The following is a 26,770-nucleotide window of genomic DNA, read 5'->3' on the forward strand; positions in this document are numbered from 1 at the left end:
AAAAGACACCTACAAGAATGTCCATAAGAGCTTTATTCATAAAAGTGAAAAACTGGAAACAACCTGAAGGTCCCATGATGATAGAAGATATAAAATAAACTGTGACACAGCTGTATAATAGAATGTTATACAACTATTGCTATGCAAAGTATGGACAATTCTTATAGATGTAATATTGAGTGAAAGCTAGACACATGCCATATGATTCCAATGATGTGAACATAAAAATATTAAAATTAATTCATGGTGAACAGAATAGGAGTTATTTTCACATTGGGGATTGGGGGAGGAAGTGGGCATTGCACAAGAAAGCCTTCTGGGTGTTTGCATTGTTCTGTATTTTTATCTGAGTTGTGATTACATGGGTGCATAAATACATAAAAAATAAACCAGCTGTACTAGTAATAAGTAATAGCTGTATACATTGCTACTTTGTTCTCTGTAAGCTATACCACAATTAGAAATGAAAGAAGAGAAAAGTAAAGTGAAGAAGGAGAGGATAGAAAGGGAGAGGAGGGGGCAAGAAAGCAGATGAGAGCTCTTACAACATGCCACTGCTTCAGACACTGTGATTTAACAAGGAAGCACCATAGAACCTGTGGTAATTTCTGTAATAATATTCTCTGATTTGTTACCAAGCCGTGAAAATCCAGCATCTCTGAACGGTAGAATATTTGTTCTTTGGTAGTTCTGATCAGAATACAGCTTTCTTTATAGGTCTATCTTACAAACGATTCATGTTAATGTTATTTGTTCTTGAGCAGTAACAGACTTCAGGGATAAAATTAAACTACTTACCTCGATATAGAGATTATTTTCAATTAAAATCACAGACATAAAAAATAACTTATTTTGGCAAGAGTGAGCACTTAACTTATTTTAATGTGGTGGTGTGTGGTAGTGGTGCACACTCAGTCGTGTTCAGCTACTTGCAACCCCATGGACTGTAGCCCTCCAGGCTCCTCTGGCCATGGGATTATACAGGCAAGAATACTGGAGTGAGTTGCATTTCCTCCTCCAGGGGTCTTCCCGACCCAGAGACTGAACCCATGTCTCCTGCACTGGAAGCGGATGCTTTATCACTGAGCCACCAGCAAGCCCCAAATTATTTTAATAGTAATTATGAAATACAGTCAATTTCCATGTTAATGACAAATGATGGCAGCTGAAAAAAAAACCCCAAATCACAATCCAACAGAAACCTACCTCTCATTAGGCAAAAAATAAAGTGATAAAATATGTCCGTGTGTATAATAGATATATAATTCATAAAAATAAATGTCAAAAAGGACTCAACCATCTCTCACACAAAAAAACTTCAGCTAACACATGTCGTATAAATTACTTCAAATTCCTGCTCAAGAAAGAAAACACACTTAAAGCATATAAGAGGTAAATAATTACTATTTTTCTAAAATACAATTTAAGACAAACTAAAAAGAATAGGTGATCTCTGTCTTATCAGAATGCATTAAGTTTTGAAGCAATTGGTTCATTTATTTCATTGCATATTTTAGAGGAAATTAATTTTGGCAAAATTTGATACACTACTAACGTTCATAAAAAAATTTTAATTGGACATATAGATTTGAATTTTGTAAAAGAAAAGTGGTTCCATTCACCATGTAAAGAAAAAGTATATTGCCAATAAAAGCTCTCTGCCCACTCTAATTTCACTCCTAAACTAGAAAATACAGACACACCAGTATTAAAATTGGCAAAGGATATTCCACAAAAGAAGAAATACAAAGAAATAGCCAAAAAGCACATAAAGTGATTTCTACTTCCCTCGTAATCAAATAAATACAAATCATACATCAACAAAAAGCAATTTTTAATCTATAGTACGAAGATATTTTTTAAATTATGAAAGTGACAGATAAAACTATGAAGGAAGATTTGGGGAAAGGAATTTTAATTTGAGGTGCAACTTCCATACTGAACTAAGGGTAAACGGATGAGCAAAAATATAAAGCACACACTGGGCAAGTTAGAACTTGGTGAAACTGGTACCAACTGCATGCCAGTGCTTGTTTTTATGCCTAGGTATCACTTTTTTTTTTTTAAGTTTAGAAGTACTAAACATTCCTAGCTGTCACAGTAAAGAATTCTATTTTTATTTTAAAATGGATAAAACTGTATAAAAGACACTGATTTTTCTCTTAGATAGCCACTTCTATGGTATAAAGCTAGGGTTTTTATAAGCTGGCTATAACCCAAATACTGTTTCTTATATGGTGGCATCTTACTCTGATTATTAGGAGAGTACATAGAAATAAACAACTTGAGAAATAAACTTGCCAATCTGAATCTATAAAGTGAAAAGCGTAATTCAGATGGCATTTTTCTCTGCACACTGATGGCTGATACCAGAAACTACTACTCTACTCTAGAACCGAAATGTATTCTGCTTTTATGAGTCTCCTGCTGAAAATGAAATGTCTTAATACAGATAAAATTATATACTCAAGATATTTTTAAACCATAAAGAGAGTTTGCTCTGAAATCACTAATGATAGAGCTAGAATGAAGAAACAATGGCCAACAATTTATGAAGAATATTTAGGTCCAAGCTGGGATAGAGGGAAGGGACAGGGTGGAAAAGGGAATCAAATTTCCCCTCCCTTCTTTGCATTTAAGTGCATTAGCTCTTGCGTTAGCCCCAAGATAGTTCAGGACCCCCAAAATATTTGGAAGTACAAATATCTAGGTAGCAAAATTATCCATAAAGTGATTTTCAGACTTTCAGGGAAGTTTTTCAACACATAGAAAAGAAGTACATGTAATTCACCAGTCTCCCGAAGCTTAAGTTTGAACTTAGAAAAAAGCAGTCTAGGCAATAGATGGGCCTCAGATTTGGTGGGGTGACCTTATAACTTATCATTCAAACAAGGATCTTTTCAGAGTACAAGAGAGTGCTGATAATAAGACTACTGGGCAGGTGGGGAGAAAGAGGGTCGGCTATGAGTTTAGAGGAAGGGACACTGGCATCATGCTCCATGCCCAGTGAGGGAAGTGGAAACTTGGAGACTTCCATCTCTCCTGCATACGAAAGGCAGCTTACCAGCTTATCTTCCTTGGCCTTTTTTTCTTTCCTTACCTCTTATATCAAGATACTTATTTCCAATCAGAATTCAAAGCACATTGCAATTCCAGTTATAATTAATCTCGTTGTGTGTGAAAATTCTGATAATTCAACACATGTTTAAATTTAAACACATGTTTAAAAACACATTTTTAAAATCCCTACAAGTTCATATTGCCATTTTATTGATGTGCTTTGTATTGGCCTCCTGCAAAACTACCTTAACTAAACTATATTCCAAATCAAATTAGGGGCTTTAAGAGACAAACTATTTTAAGAAATTGTCAATAACATTGTTCCTTAGATTATAGAATTCTCTTTCTAAGAATGCCCCAGAGAGAATCTGCTCTGAGTAAAAAAAGTGTTATAATTCTCCTTATGGGTCCGCATCTAAATTAAGGACTGAACTGTGTAACTTAGACCATTTCTTGTTTTACTGAGAGTAATAGAAAACTCAGTGCCAAATCTGAAGCCCAGTCATACTAGTGGGTGGGTCATTATGACCAGCAAATTTAGTCTTATTTCGTATTAACCTGGGTCCCACCTTTGTTTTTTCCTTGTTGTTTTACTGTATTTGTAAATCATGCTACTTTGTAATATTTCATCCCTTTTTAAATCCTTGAAATCCTTCTTGGATTAAGATTCAGTTACAAGAACAAGAAGGAAGGGGAAGAGAGGAGACAGAGCAATTGTCTCCAAATGCTATTTTTGCTTTTAATCAATGTCAGAATCAAATCTGGTTCCAAGTCAACCTGTCTCAGTTCTGTCTCCTTTGAAAAACAGGGCCCAGGTGCCTGAGAAGCTCCTGTAGGGCCAGAGGGTCACAAAAGATTCTCTGAAGCCTTGTTTAAACTCATGTTATTTCCCATCCTAAATAAAGGGGACACTAACCACTGACCATCAGCAGGCCGTGCCCTGCAAGTTGCCTCCTCCCAGAGGTGATGTGCTGAGCTGAGCTGCACACTTGCTCTCACCTGGTGCTGCATGGCCAACACTGAACATCTTCAGAAAGACTTTGTTGTTGCTGTTGTTTAGCTGCTAAGTCGTGTCTGACTCTTTTGTGACCCCATGGACTATATAGCCCACCAGGCTCCTCTGTCCATGGGATTTCCCATACAAGAATACTTGCCTTGTGACAAATGCAATTTATGAGCAAGGAAGCATTTTTTTCTTAGAGCAAAGCTGACTGGTCACACACAGGAACAAGAACCACAATTACAGCTTTCCTAACTCCAAGTACTAATCTTGCAAGCTTGCCAGTCCAGACAATCATCTATCACCTGGCTCAGAGCACTTTATTCACTGGAACATGTAGAAGACTGATTATGAAAAACTGCAGGAGGAAGTTATTTGTGGCAAACCTGACAGATATGAACAATAGATGTGGAAATGAACTGATCAGAGGAAAAATATGTGTGACAAACCGTATGATACATATCAGAGAGCCTTGTTAGAAATCCATTCATACCAGAATTCTTCATCTATCGTGCTTTGCATTTTTTTAGGACCTAAAGTCCAGCCTTCTAAAACCGTTCCTACTATTCTTGTTTGCCTAAATTTCATTTACATATTTATATATATGTAAAAGGATCGAGACTTTACACATCTGCTATATTTGGCTCTGTAGTCAATGATTTTTGTTGTTGTTTAGTCGTTAAGTCATGTCCAACTCTTGTGACCCCATGAATTGTAGCCTACCAGACTCCTCTGTCCAAGGATTTTCCAGGCAAGAATACTGGACTGAGTTGTGACTTCCTTCTCCAGGGGATGCTCCTGACCTCGAGATTGAATCCGGGTCTCCTGAGTCTCTTGCATGGGCAGGCTAATTCTTTACCACTGCATCACCTGGGAAGCACTCAAATATTTATAAAAATTATAAGCATAAAGTAATGAACTTTAAACTCAAGAGACCTGGGTTTGGCCCCAGGCAGCTGGGTGCCCTTGGGAAGACCTTTTTGAGACTTTTATATCCTAGTTCTCCTTGGGCTAGGTCTCAAATATTGTGGTTCTCAAATATTTGACAGGTGGGTTAAAATGCAGATTCCTAGGTAGGTAGACAGGTTTAGTCACTCAGTCGTGTTCGACTCTCTGCGACTGCAAAGACTGTAGCCTGCCACGCTCCTCTGTCCGTAGGATTCTCCAGGCAAGAATACTGGAGTGGGTTGCCATTCCCTTCTCCAGGGGATCTTCCTAATACAGAGATCGAACCTGGGTCTCCTACATTGCAGGCAGATTCTTTACCAACTGAGCCACTAGGGAAGCAGATTCCTAGGCCCTACTCAAAAGCCACCACATTTTATTCCTTGAAGGTGGGACAGGAACCGGCTTTTTTCTCCAGGTGATTCTGGAATATGTGAGCTGAGAACTTCCAGATGTAAAACCTGGATTTATTGAAAAGGCAAGGAATCAGAGATCAAATTGCCAACATCTGTTGGATCATAGGAAAATCAAGAGAATACCAGAAAAACATCTACTTCTGCTTCATTGTCTAAAGCCTTTGACTGTGTAGGTAACAACAAACTGTGGAAAATTCTTAGAGAGGAGAATATCAGATCACATTACCTGCCTCCTGAGAAATCTGTATGCAGGTCAAGAAGCAACAGTTAGAACTGGACATGGAATAAAGGACTGGTTCAAAATTGGGAAAGGAGTATGTCAAGGCTGTATATTGTCACTCTGCTTATTTAACTTACATGCAGAGTACATTATGTGAAATGCCAAGCTCAATGAAGCTCAAGTTGGAATCAACATTGCCAGAAGAAATATCAATAACCTCAGATATGCAGATGACACCACCCTTATGGCAAAAAGCAAAGATGGAACTAAAGAGCCTCTTGATGAGGTGAAAAACTTGGCTTAAAACTCTACATTCAGAAAACTAAGATCACGGCATCTGGTCCCGTCACTTCATGGCAAATAGATGGGGAAACAGTTGAAACAGTGGCTGACTTTATTTTGGGGGGCTCCAAAATCACTGCAGATGGTGACTGCAGCCATGAAATTAAAAGATGCTTACTCCTTAGAAGGAAAGTTATGACCAACCTAGATAGCATATTAAAAAGCAGAGACATTACTTTCCCAACAAAGGTCTGTCTAGTCAAGACTATGGTTTTTCCATTAGTCATGTATGGATGTGAGAGTTGGGACTATAAAGAAAGCTAAGTGCTGAAGAATTGATGCTTTTGAACTGTGGTGCTGGAGAAGACTCTCCAGAGTCCCTTGGACTGCAAGGAGATTCAACCAGTCCATCCTAAAGGAGATCAGTCCTGGGAGTTCATTGGAAGGACTGATGTTGAAGCTGAAACTCCAATACTTTGGATACCTGATGCGAAGAGCTGACTCATTTGAAAAGACCCTGATGCTGGGAAAGATTGAGGGCAGGAAGAGAAGGGATGACAGAGGATGAGATGGTTGGATGACATCACCAACTCAATGACATGAGTTTGAGTAAACTCTGGGAGTTGGTGATGGAGAGGGAGGCCTGGCGTGCTGCGGTTCATGGGGTCGCACACAGCAGAGCGACTGCACTGAACTGAGCAACTGAACAACAACAAATAGCATTTATGTAGAAAGATTGATTTTTAAAAGCCAACTTCACCTAGAAAGCAATAGCTCTTGCTGCTGCTGCTAAGTCGCTTCAGTCGTGTCCGACTCTGTGCTACCCCATAGACGGCAGCCCACCAGGCTCCCCTGTCCCTGGGATTCCCCAGGCAAGAACACTGGAGTGGGTAGAAAGCAATAGAGTTTTCATAAAATTGGGTGATGCTGAAAGAACAATAATTTAATGCTTATGCCAAACATTCTATTTTAAATTCCAGAAGTTTCAAGATCAGGCAGGGATACTGCTGACAGGTGGCTTGACTCTCCATAGAATCTGATAGGAAAAAATTCTGTTATCTCCTAACATGCTTTAATAACACCTCAGAGAATGTGTTTTCTCTATCAAAAAGACAGCTCCTACAAAATAAAAACATATTCCTTGTGAAGTTTCACCCTTTGCATCACAAAGTTCTCAGGGATGCTACTGCCTTTAAAGTGTCCCAGGTGTCGCCAGCCAGCAATTAGGCTCTACAATTTTGACTACACTGATGGCATGTGTACTGTCAACATGTCTTTTTGCAATGTCTGTGGCCTGCTTCCCAGATTCACGGTTAGGGTTAATAGGCACTCAGGAGCCTGCCCCTCCCTGGCTGCTACATGCCATTGTGTTTAGAGGTAGACAGGAAGTCTCTGCAGCTGAGGAGGGCTGCTGATCACTTCCTGGTGAACTACTTCAGGGTCCCCGAGTGGCGCATCCTTCTAAAAGTGGATGCTAGAAATCACCACAATTTTGTAAAGTAATTAGCTTCCAATTAAAGTAAATTAAAAAAAAAATTTTTTAAGTGAATGCCTATCTACCTTCAGTTGGGACACCAGAGGGCAGTAGTTTGGCTGTACTGCTCTGGCTGTACCACTGTAACCCCTCAGGATGTGGTGGCCGGGACCCTGAACTTCCACTACCAGGGGGCTTTCTGGCCCCAGGAGCCCACACTGCCTGAGGCAGAAAGTGCCCTGTAGGAGCAGCTCTCAATCAGTGACTGGCAGAGCCTGCTCTTCTAATACTCCAATCCCCCTGGCTCAGGGATGGTGCAGCTCTGACTTCTACAGCGAAATTCAGGATTTCCCAAGGGGACTAACCTCCATCCACGAGAGTGATCACTCCCCCTTTACTGGGTGGCTTCTCTTTCCTACTCATTCTTCACTCCCAAATCCTATCTGTACTTGAATCCTTGTCATAGAGTCTGCTTCTAAGAAAACCATCTTCTAGGAACCATCTCACAGTCAATCTAGTGTCCCCTGGATGTGGTTTTTTAACATTTGGGATTGACTGGTGTGTAAATGTTGGAGGTAACATATGTGTTTATGTCCTTCAACCTCCCCAATAGCAAGCTGGAAGCTCTAGACAAATAGAATAGGGAAGGAGTTAATTAAAATCCCTTAACTGTCCCACTGGTTTATTTTTCATATTTGAGGGAACTGAGCTCCACAGAGGTGAAATGATTTGCATAAGGTAACACAATCAGCAAATAGCTGAATCAGAAGCAGAATTTAAACATTTTGGCCACAACCTCAGGGCTGAAAACACTATACTTTATCCCTGTAAATAAAGTAGTATGCTATTTTATGAAGTCAAAAGAGACATTATGACTATGTAGAAGTCAGACATAAATTTTCTACATTTCCCCCCAAGTTTTTGTTGTTAGCAAGGGCTTCTGGGGGCTTCCCCAATGGCTCTGCAGGTAAAGAATCTACCTACAATGCAGGAGACTTGGGTTTGATCTCTGGGTCAGGAAGATCCCCTCGAAGGAAATGGCACCCTCTCCAGTATTCTTGCCTGGACAATCTCTTGGACAGAGGAACTTGTGGGCTATAGTCCAAGAGGTTGCAAAGAGTAGGACACGAGTGAGCAACTCAGCACATACAGAGCTTCTAGGCTGCAAATCAGAGTGTCTGTACATTCTTCAGTTTGGATTTTATGATCTGGTGCTGCATTAGTGAAATGATGATCAAACATAAATACACAGATGTATACATCTTAAGATCTTCCTCAAAACAGTATTCATATGATTTACCCTTCATGTTATATGTCTAAGGTAAATACATAATTCTTCTTAAAGTTTTCTTCTTTTCCTTTTTGCAAACATTCAAGATGTACAAGGTTCCTTCTCAGAAGAGGTACAGAAAACATAACCTTGACAACCTACCTCTTGACTTTGATGGCTCTCCACTTGTCATCAAGGGACATGCTCACTGAAAAAGGTAGAAATAACTACTTATCATTAGAACCAATTCTGTTTCCGTATGCACTAGACACTGCTATTTATTATACTTAAATCTTGACCAACTTTCCTGGAAAATGATAAACTCAAATATATAATTTGAGGACTTAGACAAGAACAAACCTTATAAAAGACCAAATTCACCCCTCCTAATATAAATGAGGAATCTAGGCCCCAGGAAAAGACAAATGATTTTACTGAACCAACATGACCAATAAGTAGAGACCCAAGTCTTCAGATTTCTGCTTTGGTTCTTTTCGAACTCATTATTAATCTTTTTTTTTTTTTTTAATCACCTACACGATTGCTACAAAAATACAAAGGTTGTGACAGAAATAGCTACACTGCCTTATCCACACTCTCCTCTCTGCACTAATAAACCATCAGACTCATGTAGGTGGCTGGTCCATCAGCCCTGTGATCCTTCTCTAGGCTTTAATGTTCAGGGAAGTTGACTGTAGCTTCTCTGGGTTCCTGTCCATGCCCAAGCCTTAGCACTGGGGCTCCAGAACCTCTAGAGAATTCAATCAGAGACTTTTTCAAATAACAACTTCCCAAGAAGTTACCATGGAGATATTTTTAATTGCTAAATATTTGAATTTCCTAAATATATTGTGTTCAATGAGACTTAAATTTCCACTTAGAGAAAAAAAAGGTAACTGAAAGTGTGTGTTGAAACTTGAATACAAGTAGCTCTGCTGGGAAAAGTGTCTGGTGGAGTAACAACTGAGATTTTGCTTCACTGAAGTTGTACAAGTCAGGACAGCATATTTGGCTATCAAACTCCAAACACTGAAATGTCCTAGAGACAACTGTCTTTCAGAAGAGCATAAAGTAGGTAAGAGTCAAACGACAATTCAACAGCCATCCATTTGGTACTAACATAAAGTCCATTATTTCCTACATACATAATTCTTTTCGAAAGGTTATGTTAGAAATTTAATATTTATAATAGTGTAATATTTAACTAGAGTGTAATGATAAATATCTTATTCTACTAATCAAGTAAGTATTTTTCAATTTCCTCTTCTAATATATCATTTTATTCCATTAGCTCAAGCATGTTAAATTTAAAAAGGGAAGAAAAAGAAAGCACATCACAATAAACCAATAAAGTTACAAACATTTTTTCCCCCTATCTAATGTGCTGGGATATTTGTGGAGCTACAGTGGAAGGAGCACTGACGACAGTTCCGGAGTCCTGGGATACAGTGCTGACTTTCACTAAACAACTTCATGTCTCAATTGCTCAATCTGCTAAATGGAGACAACCAAACCCAACTACTTCTCAGAACTATCTGGGAATCCCAAATGAGCTTCCTCTGTGAAATACGCTGTGTCTGTAAGATAAAGGTTGGCAGTGGCTGAGGAGGAAATATGGGTGTGTCCATCTGGCTACCACAATTCCCACAGGCACTGAAGTGGTACAGTCTGAAGGGAAAAGGGAAGAAAGCCAAGAAGGAGGGGGCCCTGCACAGCGGCACCATGATCCACAGGGCCCCCACTTGCACCTGGTCACTTTGTGCAGGGAACTGGATGGATATAGATGGGAGTGCCCCCTGTACCAGCTTCAGACCAGAACCCCAGAGATGGGGAGGAATGAACACAGAAGAGATTGGGATGGAGAAAAGAGAGGATAAAGTGAAGACTGCCATGTGTCCACTCGCTTTTGAAAAGACCAGAGGAAAAGGAAAAATAATTTACAAGGCTTCCAGAAAAGATGTGGGGAGAACCAAGGGATGAGTCAAGGGATGACAGAGTTTACTGAAAGTCTCACAGTTCTCACCACTTTCCCACGCTGTTTCCAAGGAGTCTCTCAACAGCCTGGTTGTGGTACCTAGGCAGGTTGGTATCATTCCCATTGGTTGATTAGTAGCTGGAAGTTAGTAGCTGGAAGTTCAAAGAGTTTAGATAGCTTGTTTAGTTTAGTAGCTGGAAGTTAGTAGCTGGAAGTTCAAAGAGTTTAGATAGCTTGCCTACAGTTTTCTAACTTGTAACTGAGAAATATAGGATTAAGACCAAAGCCTTTTCATTTCTCTACTGCTAGGTTGTTTGTTTTTTTTCTTTTCTGCCATCACTGGTCACTACTAAATGGTGAGAATTTTATACATTTAATTTTATGTGAATTATCCTTATTCTATACCTGTGGTAGAATATATTCACAGCAATTCACATTTCTAAGAGCATGAAATACAGATTGAATATCAAATCAACAGAGACATTTCCTAATATATATAAGATTTATTTTTTAGAAAGGGACTAAACTTTTGAGCAACTACGTGAGTCCTTGGATAAGCCTCAATACACCATGTCAGTTAGGGGTCTGGTCAGTAATGACCCATTAGCCATGAATGACACTGTCATTCAACTGAAAAGATTTGTGAAGTAATAACAGTCCCTGGTAAGTTTGCTGAACATTTTGGCATTTGTTCAGGAAAATAACACACTGAGATTTTGAAATGAAGCAAAAGCAAATGAAGTTAACTCTTTGCTACATGTTTTGCTTTTTATTTAAAGACTAAGAAAATTATCACTCATATAGGAGAAATTCCAAAAGCATGGCATCTACTCAGCTCACAAAATTTCTGAGAATGCTTTCTATAAGGAAGAGATCATAAGAAACATGTAGATGGAGAAGGAATATATAAGTGGATATAGATGGCCACATACATATGAATATTCAAACTGCCAAGAACAAGGGGTGAACCACAAAATCCCAGAATGAAGAGAGAAATGAAACTATCAAGCCAAAAATATTCAAATACAAGAAAAGAACTGGAAACATTTGGCAGCTAAGGCATCCTCCTTATCTCTTAAGTACAGGTGTTTAACACAGCGCATGGAAGACTTTATTGCCCCCTTCTCTCTCTCTCTGCAATTTGCTTATATCTTTATGACAGTAATTTAATTCAATCTAACACCAGCTTGGTCCTGACCTAACTAAACTCCCCTATCCAATTCTGAATGGTCTTTTACCCTTCTTCAGTGCAAAACTCTAAATATAATAATAAAAAAAAAAAAAAAACAGACTCTGGGTTTATCCACATCACTACAAATGAATCAGTTTCATTCCTTTTTATGACTGAGTAATAATATATCATTGCATATATGTACCACGTCTTCTTTATCCATTCCTCTGACTATAACATTTAGGTTGCTTTCATGTCCTGACTATTGTAAACAGTGCTGCAATGAACACCGGGTACACAGAGAAAAACAAATATCATATATTAATACATTCATATGAAATCTAGAAAATGGTACTAATGAACCTACTAATATTTACAGGAATAAAGATGCAGACGTGGAGAACAGACTTGTGGACATGATAGGTGAAAGAAGAAGGTGGAATGAACTGAGCGAGTAGCACTGACATACACACACTACCATGTGGGAAACATAGCTGATGGGAAGCTGCTGTGTGTGACCCAGGGAGCTCAGCTCGGTGATCTATGATGACCTAGGCGTGGGATGGGGGGGTGGGAGGGAGGGGATATATGTATACTTACAGCTGATTCGTGTGTTATAGAGAAAAAAACTAATATTTTAAAGTGATTATACTCCAATTAAAAAAATAAAAAATATAATAAAAAGAACATATCACTCAGATTTAGATGATGTCAGACAGGATTCCAGCAGGGAACAGATGGCATACACAGAAGAGATGATTGAAAAGTATTTAAAGAACTATTTACAAGACTTGGGCCAGTGAAGGAAAATCAATAAGAAACAGTGGAGCAGCCCAGGGCTCCCAACAGCAGGAAATCATTACTACTTCTAGACAGATAGGCAAGGGGAAGGGAATGAGTTCTGGATCAGGCAGATTTGCGCTGCAGAAAAGGCTGTAGCCTTCAGCAGAATAGCAAAGCCACCACCACGCTCCAGTGCCAGCTCCTGCTCCTGCCCTCTCCTCCAAAGCCTCCTACTGGCTGAACTTAACTAGAAACCGGACAGCAGGAGAGCTGGGTCCACACAGTCTATAAATAAGCCCTCAGGAGCACAGAGGAGGGTGGAGAGTGGAGCTGGAAGGGCACACACAGACCAGCCAGAGACTGAGGTTTCACAGAGATGTCCACTGCCGCATTGCTAATTACGATGAAAAATCAGAAAGAACCTAAATGCCCAGCAACAGGGGAATGACTAAGAAAATTGTTTTACATATTTCAATGACGTGAAAATGTGCTTTTATATAAGTAAAAAATAAAACAGGATATAAAAAACATCTAAATTGCTGCCTTTGTAATTTCATTTTTAGTTCTACATTATATGAAAATACAGTACGGAAAACGAAAAGAAAGTGTTATTCATATGGTTATTAAAGCCACCAAAACAGCTAAGGCAGATGTGGTCTACATCAACAAATCAAATTAGTGTCTCAATCACAAAAGAACAGTCCCTTTGAAGGTTCACTAGTCTCACTGCTTCCATAGAACTGGACAGAACATTTTAAAAGTGGCATCAACCAATCAAGCCTTTTCAAGGAAGGTAAAATGATACTTTGGGGACCTGGAATCCAATTCATGTGAAGAACAAGAGAATGACCTAGGTACCTTTCTCTTACTTTCCATAGTTTGTATCACACTTTCCTCCTCCCCCTACCCCTAGCAGCTCTTTAAACAAGGTATAAAGAGAGGTCTGTATAATGACCACTTTAACCACTAAAGACAGCATGCCTCCCTCATCAAGTCATTCAAAATGAAAACATTTCTAAACCTAAAATGAAATTTTGGTATCTTGTAATAAAATAAAATTTGTAGGCATATTCTGGGTTTTTCTCTCTCTCTCATCCCTCCCTGCTTTGTTGACGTTATAAGCACATGCGCAGTTTACCAAGTAAGTAATCTAGCACTGAGTATAGATATGAGCACATATTTGTGTGTATATACAATACATGGGAGTCTCCAGTGGTTCAGATGGCAAAGAACATGCCTGCAATGCAGGAGGCCTGGGTTCAATCCCGGGGTTGGGAAGATCCTCTGGAGAAAGGAATGGCTACGTACTCCATTATTCTTCCCTGGAGAATTCCATGGACAGAGGAGCCTTGTGGGCTACAGTCCATGGGGTCGCAAAGAGTCAGATACAACCAACTAACACCGACTAACACGAAGTAGCAACATACTCCAGTATTCTTGCCTGGGAAATCCCATGGACAGAGGAGTCTGGTGGGCTACAGTCCGGTGTTGTAAAAGAGTTGGACACGACTTAGTGACTAAACAACAACAACTGGAAAAAGAAATTCACTCTAAGTTAGTTTTTTGCATGTAATAATACTCATAGAAATTAATGAACATTCTTAAATATAATTTTGAAAGTACCTCCAATACAAATGTGTCAAAATTCAGTTTTCAGAGAAATGAGCACTAAAGACAAACTCAGTAGCTTCCATAAAAACAAAGATTATTTAAAGGGTTTTCATAATCCTTTAACATCAAACTCTCTAGCTTTACAATTTTCAGCAACAGTGTTTCCTATAAATCTGGAGTTTTGGTCATCAGCATCTCTTTCCTCTTTTAGGGCTATGGTTAATCTTTATGCAAAGTGAAAAATCCTCAACATTTGCCACTTTAGACTCCTTTGCATACTCTGTGAATCATCCCAGCAACAGGCAGTAAGACTTGGCGGTTTTGAGAGTAGACTGGAAATCAGGTGCAACAAGTTTAGTCAACACTTCAAGGACTGAGTCACTGATTCTCAGCAGAATTATCTCAAAAGTTCCCAGGAAAACCATGATGCCTTGTAGACTTCCTGGCATGAATTCTTGGATAGTCCCCTTCTCTAAATGGGACATGGTAGAGTGCAGATAATTAATAAGGAGAAATTCTTCTCTTCTGGTCTTTGAAAAAGTGACAGTTCTGAGTATAAATCGATAATTACATTTCTGTTGGATGCTGCTGTTCTCTAGCTAACCACCTCCCCTATTCTCTCTCTCCCCCCACCAATCACTTGTTCAATTAGCTTTAGTCTTCTCGTGGCGTAGTGAAAATATTATGAACTTTAGAATTTGAAAGACCTGGGTTCAAATACTACTTTGTCGTTTACCAGATAAATCAGTTTGGGCAAGCTACTTCCCCCTCTTTCAGGTTCTGTTTCTCAACTGGAAAGATGGGGGTAAAATCACCTACTTAGATGAGCTATTATGAAGATAAATGAGACACACCAAATATAAAAGCAACTGCCACCTGACAGGTAATCAATAATTCAAGCCCTTTCACCCTATGTATTCTTGGCAGAAGTTTCTTATATTTACTTAATTTATAGGAGAGGCTGGGAATGATTAATCTGAGGAGAACAGTCTTCCTTCATACCCCCCACCAAGCCCATTTTTCTCTGAAAGCATACCCAAACACAATTGGCTGTCTTTTGCTTTTTGTTGATCAGTTCTTGGGTGGCATGAAGATAGACACTGCTGCTCTCCTTTGTTTAACATCTGCTGGCTTTTTAAATTTGTGGACTTCTAACCACAGTATGATTATACACACAGAAAAGCAACCATGAGTTCTGTAGAGAATAAGGAAGTTGATGCTTAAATTCCTGAGAAGTACCTCTGTGGGGAAACTACAAGATGAAGCAAACACAGCCTCAATGCATCAACAGTTATCACCTAGATCTAGGACCAGTTGTTCCCTTATAGGCATAAAAAAGAGCTTTAATAAAAGTGAAATAACAAGGAAGGGTACAATCAAGCACCAACAATGCACCAGCTACTATGACTTCTAGGTCAAAGTACTTGAAACCTCTCATGGGGTGAGATTAGAACAATCACAACATGAAAACTGGTAAAAGTCAAAACTTGAACCAATGCCAGATATTTAGTCATACTTTGCTTTTATCCTGAAAAACAAAATCCAAATTCTAGGTTTAGACTAACTTGTTTAAGCATGTTTACTGACACACATGGGAATACAAATGTTCTTGTTTCTGTCAAAAGTAGGCTCCAGGGAAGGATTCTTGATCAATAATTGAGTCTATTCCAGTCAAATTTGTTTTGGGGAGTCAACACTAAAAGAGAATAGTCTTGTAACCCCACCCTGGAGCAACTACATTTTCTTGTTTTGCACATAATAACAGCAAGGTAATATTTCTTGCAGATAAATGACAATCACTTAGTTCTCAGAAGGAAAACAGTAGGGATGGGAGCCACAAGGGACCAGAGCCAAGAATGTCTGCAAGGCCTGGGGGTGCCTCTGCTGCACAGGCTTGAAAAGGGCCGGCTCTAGGTCTGCACATGGCAGGTGTGATAAAGCAGATGTTGTATTTCAACCTGAATTTCATCAGTTTGATTCAAATATCTTAACTGTTTCAAATAGTAGATGGAAAAACAATCAAATTGAGATTTTATAGGATATTTATTAAATTCATCAGTATTATCAACACATTTAAATAAGATCACTAATAAAATATATTACCTGTCAGAGCACCATCGGTTTGTCAAGCCCCAAAAGGGCTTTCTTGAATGGGTACAATATGGATAGACTCTATAAAGAATATTTTACTATTATAAAATATGCTTTGTGCAAACTTTATACATTTTTTTTGAAAACATGAACCAAGTTATTGTGTGTGTGCGTTCGGGTTCTGGGGTATTTTTTTTAGATGGTAGGTGACATACTAATTATGTCTGAATTCTGTAACTCTGTAAGAATTCAATATGCCAGTAACTAGACTATAGTCACAACTCAATCTGGGGATCAGACAGTCTCATAGTTGTTGGTTTATGAATCCAGGGAAAGATTTCCAGGAGAATAGTCATTAGGAAGTCAAATGAGTCAGCTGGACTCCTATCAAAGGTGGGTAGAGGCCAGGAATAGAGAAGTATAGTCTATAACCCAAGAGGACCCAGAACAGCAGCTGAACAGAAGCCAGAAAACCTGATTTTATTCCTGCTTCCTCCACCTGCATTGCATTCTTTGAACCTCAATTTCCTCGTCTATAAATGAGGGTCTGGGCTATTGCACAGAACTATTACAAGCCTCAAGTAGAATAAAATACCAGCCATAGTTTATAATCCTTGATGTGTAAGATCAACATAAGGTGAAACTTGTATTTGTTAGCAGGGAATACTCAGTGATAAATCAGAAACTAAAACGAAAGATTCAAGCAGCAGGATCTCTATAGACCTAATTAAGGTTACCCCTAGCAGTTTTCCTTGAGAAATTCTGACACCCCACTTAGCCTAAGCAGCAACTGCAAATTTTCCAGGCCACCTGGCTAGCTGCTTATCTTTGTGCATGCAAACTACTGTCCTGGCCTAGACTGTACTGGCAGGGAAGAGGGTGTACCAACCAAGCCTCCCTCCAGGTCATGCTGTTTCTTGAGAAAGCCTGGGCAGAAGCTCCAGACTCAAGATCTTTAGACATTTTCCTTTTGTATATAATATACACTTTAGAATTTCTGCTTTAAAATTGCAGATTTTAATTCCAAGATTTTAATGCACTTATATTTTAATGTATTTATGTATATTTTTCTCTTCACTACTTAATATAGAAATTGTTTAGTATCAAAAGTTAACTTGTTTTCCTATGTACATTATAATTTCTGCTTGCCAAATTTACAGCTTAACTATACTTACTGTGGGAATACAAAGAAGGTAGCACTAGCCAGTGCTTTTAATTTGTAGTGATTAACTGCAGGACTCAAGACCATCAGCTGGAGAACCACAGCCCCAATCCTCATGAGCTCCAGTACTCTTGCCTGGAAAATCCCACGGATGGAGGGCCTGGTGGGCTGTAGTCCATGGGGTCGCTAAGAGTCGTACACGACTGAGCGACTTAACTTTTACTCACTTTCACTTTCTGTGCCTCATTCTTTCTCAAAATAGGAATAATAGTACCTGCCTCTCCAGGATGTTATGAATTAACTGTGGTGAGTTAATATTTGTAAAGTGCTTGGAACAGTGTCTGACACAATGTATGTTAAATAAGCTGCATCTTTCAATAAAATCTTGATGGAAAACAGTGTTTTCATAGACATGATCTAAAGTTATTATAAATCGAATGCTCCCTGTATTTTCTTGCTTTATTCATAGCACATATTATTTTGCCTCTTGAACCCAATTTTAAGATAAAGAACTATCCAACTAGAAAATCCAAAGGACTATCAGGAATTTATGCTATTGCTTATTAACTGATTTGGAAAAATTAAAATATGTATTAAGCATGGTATCTTTATGCAACTGTTGGCTAAATCTCTTATTTGAACTATTATCTTCAGATTGTCATAACCCTGGCTTCTAAAAGATGACACTCAGTCAGGGGGGCTGACTTGAAATGGTGTAGAACATTAAGAAATACAGTCAGCAGCCAACTTCTTCACCACAGAATATTTTGCCAAGCTTACCAGTAACTTATTTTTACTCATTTCACTTCCATACATGGGAAGGTTAAAAAACAAAAGGCACTTGTTAATTCTGTGTTTCATTTTTCTGTGTCAGTGACAGGTTCAACCTGTCTTTGTCTTGTCTATAACTTGTAGATGAGAGAAACTGGGGATACCACAAATGGATTTAGGATTATCTGCCCCACTTGTGTGTCTCAGGGTCTCCTGGTACTTTGTCAAAATGATCCCTTGTTGTTAAGGGTGTCTGTCATTGCTTCACTCCCACTGCATAGGCCAATCCAGAAAGCACACGGTTCTGTAAAGACAGCACTAAGTAAGTGCTCATTCTCCAGAATGAAGGCATCTTATGAAGCTGAACCTGTAGAGGTATTCTGATGAGGCATTTGGGTTGGCCCAATGCACCTGTGCTTTAAGGAAGCAATAAATGAACTAATGAGACTTGTAAACAATTGACTGGCCTTTCTTGCCAACATCCACACAGGTGTCAGCTATTGATATATACTTTATCTTTAAAACTCACTTTGGGACAAGATACTGAATTCACATTTCAACCCTCTCTTGGGTAAAAGTCCAGAATTCATTTTGTATAGTGAATATATGAAAAGACATCAGTTGGATATGCAAGGCAATTTGGGATGAAAATAAAGATAGGTTGTTTTAAGGAAGAACACTTTGCTTATAGAACACATGCAACGCTAGATTCTTCTTAAAAGAGGCTCCAGAATCATCCTGACAGAGATTGTGTAGACACCAAGTTAGCTATGCACCCTAAATAACAATTCTCATGGGATCTGTAAATCTGTCTAAAAATGTCAAGAACCATTCATTTTCAGTCTGTAATTTTAGAGTATCAATATCATGTTTACCTATAATTTCAGTGAAGGTTTTCAAATCAATGTCATAATTGAAGCCAGTCTTTTTTAAAATTTTTTATGAAGCCCAATCTTTATTCCTAGGTGCCAGAATATGACAGAAGAGCTGAGATAATCTCAAATTCTAGATATTTTAAATATTTAACATTTAAATAGAAAATTATTTATGCATAATCCTGAGTACACAATTCTCTTTTGTTTTAAATGTCACTATGAAAATAAGTTTCTGTGATTGTCCTTTTGGTCCAGTATTGGATATAGTTTAAGATGATCAAAATTTAAGAAGATTTAGAGCCTTTGATGATCTCTATACGAGAGAATAAAAATTCTCATTAATTATTCAGTATGAGTAAAACTTAATGAGAGAAAAAAATTTCTGCTGCTTGAAGATAATCCTTCTCCTGACCTCAATACATTGGACTAAATCTTCTGTTTCTACACTTAATGCATGATATGCTACTTTATTCATTCATACACCCCTCCTCCACTAGACTACAAGTTTCTTAGGGGCCGATATCATCTCTAATTCATTGCTCTTTTTCCCAATGCCTGATACAGAGTAAGAGCTCAGTAAGTGTTTGTTGGACTTAAACTTCTCTTTAAATTCTGATTGATAATCATTTCAATAAGATACAGAAAGGAATGTTTTACCAAAGAGTAGTTAGCATTAATCCTAGAAAAATGATTCTGTAGTCAGATTGCATTGCTTTTCATGAACAGGTTCTCTAAATCTTCTTACAATAGGTAAAACATGAAAAGGAGATTAAACAATTATTTGATAAATTTTTTCAAGGTAAACAGAAATGCATACAGTTCAAGATTCAAATAATCTCACCAGACAGGGTGATGGACAGGGAGGCCTGGCGTGCTGCAATTCATGGGGTCGCAAAGAGTCGGACACAACTGAACTGAACTGAAAGAAAAAGGAAATAAACCCAAGCACAGAAGTACTAACGGTCTCCAAAAGTGTTCATGTCACTTGGATGTGGACTAAGAAGATTAAGGCTAAAAGTGTAGAAAAAGAGTGGCTAAAGCAATAAAGTGGCAAAGAATTATCCTATACTAAACTGACTCCAAAACTGCTTCAGGAGAAATACCACCAACCTCAAATATAAACTTTACCTTTGACTTCGTAATTCAGATATATTAAGACTGTTAAGTCTTGAATGCACAAAGGCCACCCTTTTACAACTACAAAGGTATTTCCAGACACCCAAAGGTACTTCAGGTCTTGATATACCTGGTTATAAACTCCTCCTGGACTTCTGAAGTTGTTTAACTCCACTTACAAGGTCAAGTGGACTTATGAACGCTACCACCATCACTACGCAGACAACAATTACAACACCACTGCCATGATCGCTCCCGCTCTACCTTTCATCTGTCCAGCACCTGCTTTGCCCTGGGCCCTGGCCCAGGTGTTTTATATAGATAGCATTTAACCCTCAGAAAGCCCCAGAAGGGATGTTGTTGTCTCCATTTTACAGGTGAGAAAGCTGAGGCTTAAAGACTGAGGCGTACAAAACTTATCCTAACAGCAGAGGCAAATTTGAAGCTGAGTCTTTCCAATACCACAACCTAGGGCTTTGTCACTGCAACTTGCTCTCAGAGGTATTTCTAAGCCTCTGTTATCTTCCAGGCACCGTGCTACTAATTTTAAATATATATTTAGAAGTCTCCAAAACAATGCTAAGAGGTAGGTAGCAGCTCATGGAATTGAAGCTAGAGCAGGAAAGAAACTCCTCCAGGAGCTCACAGCTAGTAAGTGACAGGGCTAAAAATTAAATACCTGCTTTATCAATGGTGAAAGAATATAAACCGAAAATTTCAAAGACTTGCCTTTGGCATAAACTAAATAAGGGAAGTAACCGGTATCTATTAACCAGTTTAGATGCACTATTAGATAAAACAAATCTAGGCTTATCTCGGAGAAGGTGAGGGCACCCCACTCCAGTTCTCTTACCTGGAAAATCCCATGGACAGAGGAGCCTGGTAGGCTGTAGTCCATGGGGTCGCGAAGAGTCAGACAGGACTGAGCGACTTCACTTTCACTTTTCACTTTCATGCATTGGAGAAGGAAATGGCAACCCACTCCAGTGTTCTTGCCTGGAGAATCCCAGGGATGGGGAAGCCTGGTGGGCTGCCGTCTATGGGGTCGCACAGAGTTGGACACAACTGAAGCGACTTAGCAGCAGCAGCAGACTTATCTAGCTATGTCCTTTTTGTTAGAAAATAATTAAACCTGTTTAGAGTTCTAAACACTAAACCAGTCACAAAAGATGGAAAAATGGAATCAATCAAGTCATGAAGATGAACACTCTACAATTTCAGAATGTTTCCAATGACGGTTCTTTTTCTCATGAAATAAAATAACAGTTTATCCTCAAAACCCTCTAGTTATTTATAGAGTCTAAGGAGTGAGTTGTTTTCCTGTTATAGAAGGAAAATGTCCATGCAAAGACAGAAAAACTAGGCGACGTTTGGCAATCTCAAAACTTGAACCTATGCATCCTGAAACGAGGATGCTCTGCTCTCTGATGTTGGCTGCATTTTTCCTCCAAATGAAATCAAGTCTGCTGATTTTCAGAGGATTACGGCCATCACCTGAGTCTGGCTTCCTGCAGAGAGCATTAATGCTTGCTTCTAGGTTTGGAGTTCAGATGGAGAGTGATCATTTTTAATTCACTCAATTGACCTTTAGCTCAGAACCCATTTCTAATTAAAATAACTGATTAGGGAAAATAAAAACGAAGCACTATTTTCATCATATAGCAGAAAATAAATCATAAAATAACTACTCAAAACTATAGGCAAGATATTAATAAGAAAAAGGAGAAATAGCTCCCATTTACTGAGCACTCACAATGTGCCAGTCACTGTTCTGAGTGCTTGACAGCCACTAACTTATTTTTATAACAACTCTTATTATGCCCCTTTTATGGATGAGAAGACTGAAGCACAAAAAGGATAATAACTTGCCCAGGATGACACAGCTAAGTGTCACAGTAAGTAGAACAGGAATTTAAACCCAGATATAGAATTCCCCCGATTTGATTCCTGTGTCAGGAAGATCTCCTGGAGAAGGGATAAGCTATTCATTCCAGTATTCATGGGCTTCCCTGGTGGCTTGGACAGTAAAGAATCTGCCTGCAATGTGGGAGATGTGGGTTCGATTCCTGGGTTGGGAAGATTCCCTGGAGAAGGGAAAGACTACCCACTCCAGTATTCTGGCCTGGAGAATTCCATGGATAGAGGAGACTGGCTGTCTACAAAGTGGCTGTAGGGGGCTACAAAGGGTCTACATGGGTCTGCAAAGAGTCAGACATGACTGAGCGGCTAAGCACAACACAGAGAATTCACACTCTGAATAAAATGCTTACAAATGAAGTATAATTCAAAACCTGATAAATGATGGTGCCACTGAAGGCTGCTAAGGAAACTCTAGCCAAAACTCACCATGCCCTCTCCACACACACCAGTGTGGTCCCTCAGATGGCAAGAGAATGGACAAGACAGCAGATGAAGCTGACTCAGGACGGCGACGGCTCTGTTTCTATGGAAAATAACATACTAATATGCTTACCAAAACCAAGCTTGAAAAAAAAAAAAAACTCTTTGGGTGCATTTTAGGGAAAGAGACAGCCATGTTCAAATTATTTTATGTAAAGGAAGCAAGCAATGGTCACTGAGTTTTAGAACATCTGCACTAAAGGTTGCAAATATTTGCAGAATACAGACATCAGTAAACTTTAAACCATCATTGGACTGTTAAGTTCTTTTTTAAATTAAATTTATTTATTTTAATTAGAGGCTAATTACTTTACAATATTGTATTGGTTTTGCCATACATCAATATGAATCTACCACGGCAGGATACAGGAAGCTTGGGGCTGGTGCACTGGGATGACCCAGTGGGAACATGTGGACTGCTAAGTTCTTAAGAGGGGAAGCATTTTTTCCCCTCCAACCCTATTTTTTCCCGTTCCTTCCATTAGAGCTTAACATTTATAATGATAATTGTGATGGTGGTGGTGATGGTTTTACATTTACTGAGTTTCTACTTTGCATCCAGAGGTATGATAAAAGTTTTACATTTAATGACATAAACTAGCATACGATATTCACTACAGTCCTACAGAATTAGTATTACTATGTTCTCCATTTTCCATCTGAAGAAATGGAGACTCAGAAAGGTGAAGTAACTTGTCCAAGGTCATATATACAGGACATAAATTCATTTTCATTTGCTCTAAAAGCCCACAAAATTAATGGTGAATGCCCAGCAGATAAGTGTGGCCACCTGACTGTCCCATCCTTATATAGAAACAAAGGTCCCAGTGAGTGCTGCACATTCCAGCTGAGGCCCACACCTCCAAATCCTGGACAGAAATGAACAAACAGGGAAGATTGCTCAAGAGAGTGAGACTGACCAAAGATGGGCCAGAAATCTAAGTGTGCTTTAGCTGCTCTCTTTACTAGTAACCGGTACACCCTCTCAGGAGTAAACAAAATATGTATAAAGATGATATAACTAGAAAAACATCCCAGAGACAGACCAGTAAGTTTAGTTCTCAGGACATTTGTTAGTACAAAGTTCATCATAATTCTAAAGGAAAGAATAGAGTGCTTTAAGACCGAACTAAAATACAAGAAGCTCAAGGAGAGAAATAAAAACTCCTAAGTTTTAGTCTAAAATGCATTTGGATTTGAATAAGTTGTTTATTTAACAACACTTTGCCGACAAAGATCCATATAGTCAAAGCTATGGTTTTTCCAGTAGTCATGTACGGATGTGAGAGTTGGACCATAAAGAAGGCTGAGCACCAAAGAATTTATGCTTTTGAATTGTGGTGTTGGAGAACACTCTTGAGAGTCCCTTGGACAGCAAGGAGAGCAAACCAATCAATCCTAAAGGAAATCAACCCTGAATATTCATTGGAAGGACTGATGCTGAAGCTGAAGCTCCAATACTTTGGCCAGCTGATGCAAAGGGAAAGATGCCAGAAAAAATAGAAGGCAGGAGGAGAGGGGGAACAACAGAAGATGAGATGGTTGGATGGCATCACCAACTCAATGGACATGAGTGTGAGCAAACTCAGGGAGATAGTGAAGAATAGGGAAACCCGGTGTCCTGCACTCCATGGGGTTGCAAAGAGTCAGACACGACTTAGCAACTGAACAACAAAATTGTTTATAGCTGTGTATCATGTCATTTGATAGGTAGAATGTGATGGGACCAGGTCAGAAGACCATTGCTATGGAAGTGTTTAAATTATTTGCTGATGTAATAGGAAAAATACTTTTACGTTGGATACATCATTATTAAGTAACATTTTGTTAGAAATTAGTTCATAGTTAAGCACATTAAGTCTTTAGGTGGATAAAAAATATGTCCTATTACAAGCAATTACTACTGTGAATGATAAATATGAGAAAAAATAAAATGCTTTCTGTGAGCACTCCACTCCCTATGTTCTCACACATACTCAGACTTCCCTGAACCACTTGTTCAGGAAGTTCTTCTCAGGAAGTACCACGTTCTTCCAAGTATTGAGGATGCTCATAATGCAACCTCTGCCTGGAACGCATTGCTCCTTCCCTTTTCTGACTAAACTGCCTCAGTCATCCTCCTCCAGGAAGATCCCTTCCTCCACAGATCCCTTCCTCTATTCTAACATCTATTGCAGCACTTATCCCACTGTTTACTTTTTGGTGTTCTCAAGACACAAAGAATTCTTTGATGACAGAGGCCACTCTCATTGTTTTTGATACCCCAGCACTTAGTTAATATTTGCCAAATGATTGAAATTACATTGCAAAGACTCTGGTACAATATTATTCTCACTGTTCACAAAAGTGTGTGTTAAACACACATAAAGGTGTGTATTTAAAAGCAAATACAGAAGGGGACTTCCCTGGTGGTTCAGTGGCTAAGACTCCATGCTCCTAATGCATAGGGCTGAGATTCGATCCCTGGTCAGGGAACTAGATCCCACATTTAGAGTCCACATGCCCTAAATAAAAGATACTGCATGCTGCAGTGAAGACCCAGCACAGCCAAAGAACTAAATAAATGTTTTGTTTAAAAAAAAAACACACACACATATAGAAGGATATACTGGAAATTGCCAACTGTTCTTCAATAAAGATTTTCACACACCTGAACCTCTTCAATATACCATTATGTCAAATTGATTATTGCTCAACGAACGCACCAATTCAGATAGTATAACTGAATACTTACACATGAAAGATAAAATCGTCACACTGCTGCTGCTAAGTCGCTTCAGTCGTGTCCAACTCTGTGCGACCCCACAGACGGCAGCCCACCAGGCTCCCCCGTCCCTGGGATTCTCCAGGCAAGAACACTGGAGTGGGTTGCCATTTCCTTCTCCAGTCGTCACAAAACCACGGCAAAACATTTAAAAGCTATGGCAGTTACACTTGGAATAACTAGGTGCTGCTTTTTTCTACCACTGATTCCAATGGGGACAAGTCATGCACCCTTTGGTCTCAAGTTCTCCACCCATTAAATTGGGATAACCATCCCTGCCACTTCCTCCTCCACTCGGATCCTGTGAGGACAGTGGAGCTATAAGAACACCAAGAGTGGACATCTTCACAATTAGGGCACCATGGTCAGAAGTCTGAAGGAATCCCCAGGTGGAGTTCCGATCTCGTTATGGTAATAACCCTTCGCAACCCACCTACAAGTTGATAGTATAGCTCAGTATAGTATAGCTCTCGTCAGCAAGTTGATAGTATAGCTTCTGGTGTTGTCTTTGCTACACTTACTTTGTAGTCAAAGTAAAGTCTACATGGGTGGGCACAAGTTCTTCTCACTGGTGCTTGGTCTGAACCAGAAGCAGCGAGGAACCCGTTCATTCACGGCGACCACCACAGTCCCCTCCTTGGACCCCGTTACGTTCCTGCCGCGCGAAGCCGACCCTGGGCCTTGCCCCTCCTCGGAGAGGGGTCGATCGAGGCCGAGGGTAGAGAGGACTCGAGGGTCAGGGTAGCCGGAATGGAAAAGGTCGGGGGAAGTGAGCGGGGATAGGCTCGCTCGCCGAGGGGCTTACCTGGCCTCTCTGAGGGGCTCCAGGGGCGGGTGTGGAATGAACACCCCACAGTCAGACCGCGGAGGCTGCTGCTTCTTCTTGGAGCGCCAGATATGGAAAGAGGTGTGCTTTTTGGGGGGCCTGGACGGACTGGACTCCCCGTGGTCACCCTGAGGTGGCAGCGACAGTGGCATCTTCTCGTCTGCCTCCTCCTCCTCCGGCTGCTCGGACGCTGCCCTCTCGGTCGCCCGGTTCTTGTATTAATAAAAGAACTCACCTGGGCGCCCGCTGGCCCGCCTATCCCCGCGCGCCGGCCGACCCCGCCCCCTCGTCGCGGGTCTGCAGCAGAGCGCCTCCCCCATGGCGCAGGAGGCCCGCGGCGGGAGCCCAGGTGAGGCGCTCGCCCGGAGCTGCAGGTATGGAGGACACGCCCCCTCGTCCCGGACCTCGGGGAGTGCGGCGGCCGCGGGATGGCGACACCTACTGGAAATCTTGGGAACCGCCCGCGTCTCCTGTCGGCATCCTCTGTTCTGTTGTGGGAGCCAGAGCTGGGTCGGGTTTTGACATCTCCTCCGGTGCATGTGCCATAGGTCGTCTGCG

At 39.9% G+C, this 26,770-nt stretch overlaps 1 protein-coding gene across 1 annotated transcript in view; it reads right to left on the bottom strand.

Moving 5' to 3' along the window:
* The window catches only part of CRYBG1 (crystallin beta-gamma domain containing 1), a 233,113-nt gene extending 206,643 nt beyond the window's left edge, over positions 1 to 26,470 (bottom strand). The window contains exon 1 of the mRNA XM_061427682.1: positions 26,192 to 26,470. Within this exon, the coding sequence (XP_061283666.1) occupies positions 26,192 to 26,364 (173 nt within the window). The 5' untranslated portion in view covers positions 26,365 to 26,470. The remainder of the gene's footprint in view (positions 1 to 26,191) is intronic.
* Positions 26,471 to 26,770: the final 300 nt, after the last annotated feature.

This window comes from Bos javanicus, chromosome 9 (assembly GCF_032452875.1).
Source record: "Bos javanicus breed banteng chromosome 9, ARS-OSU_banteng_1.0, whole genome shotgun sequence".
Taxonomy (NCBI): Eukaryota; Metazoa; Chordata; class Mammalia; order Artiodactyla; family Bovidae; genus Bos; species Bos javanicus.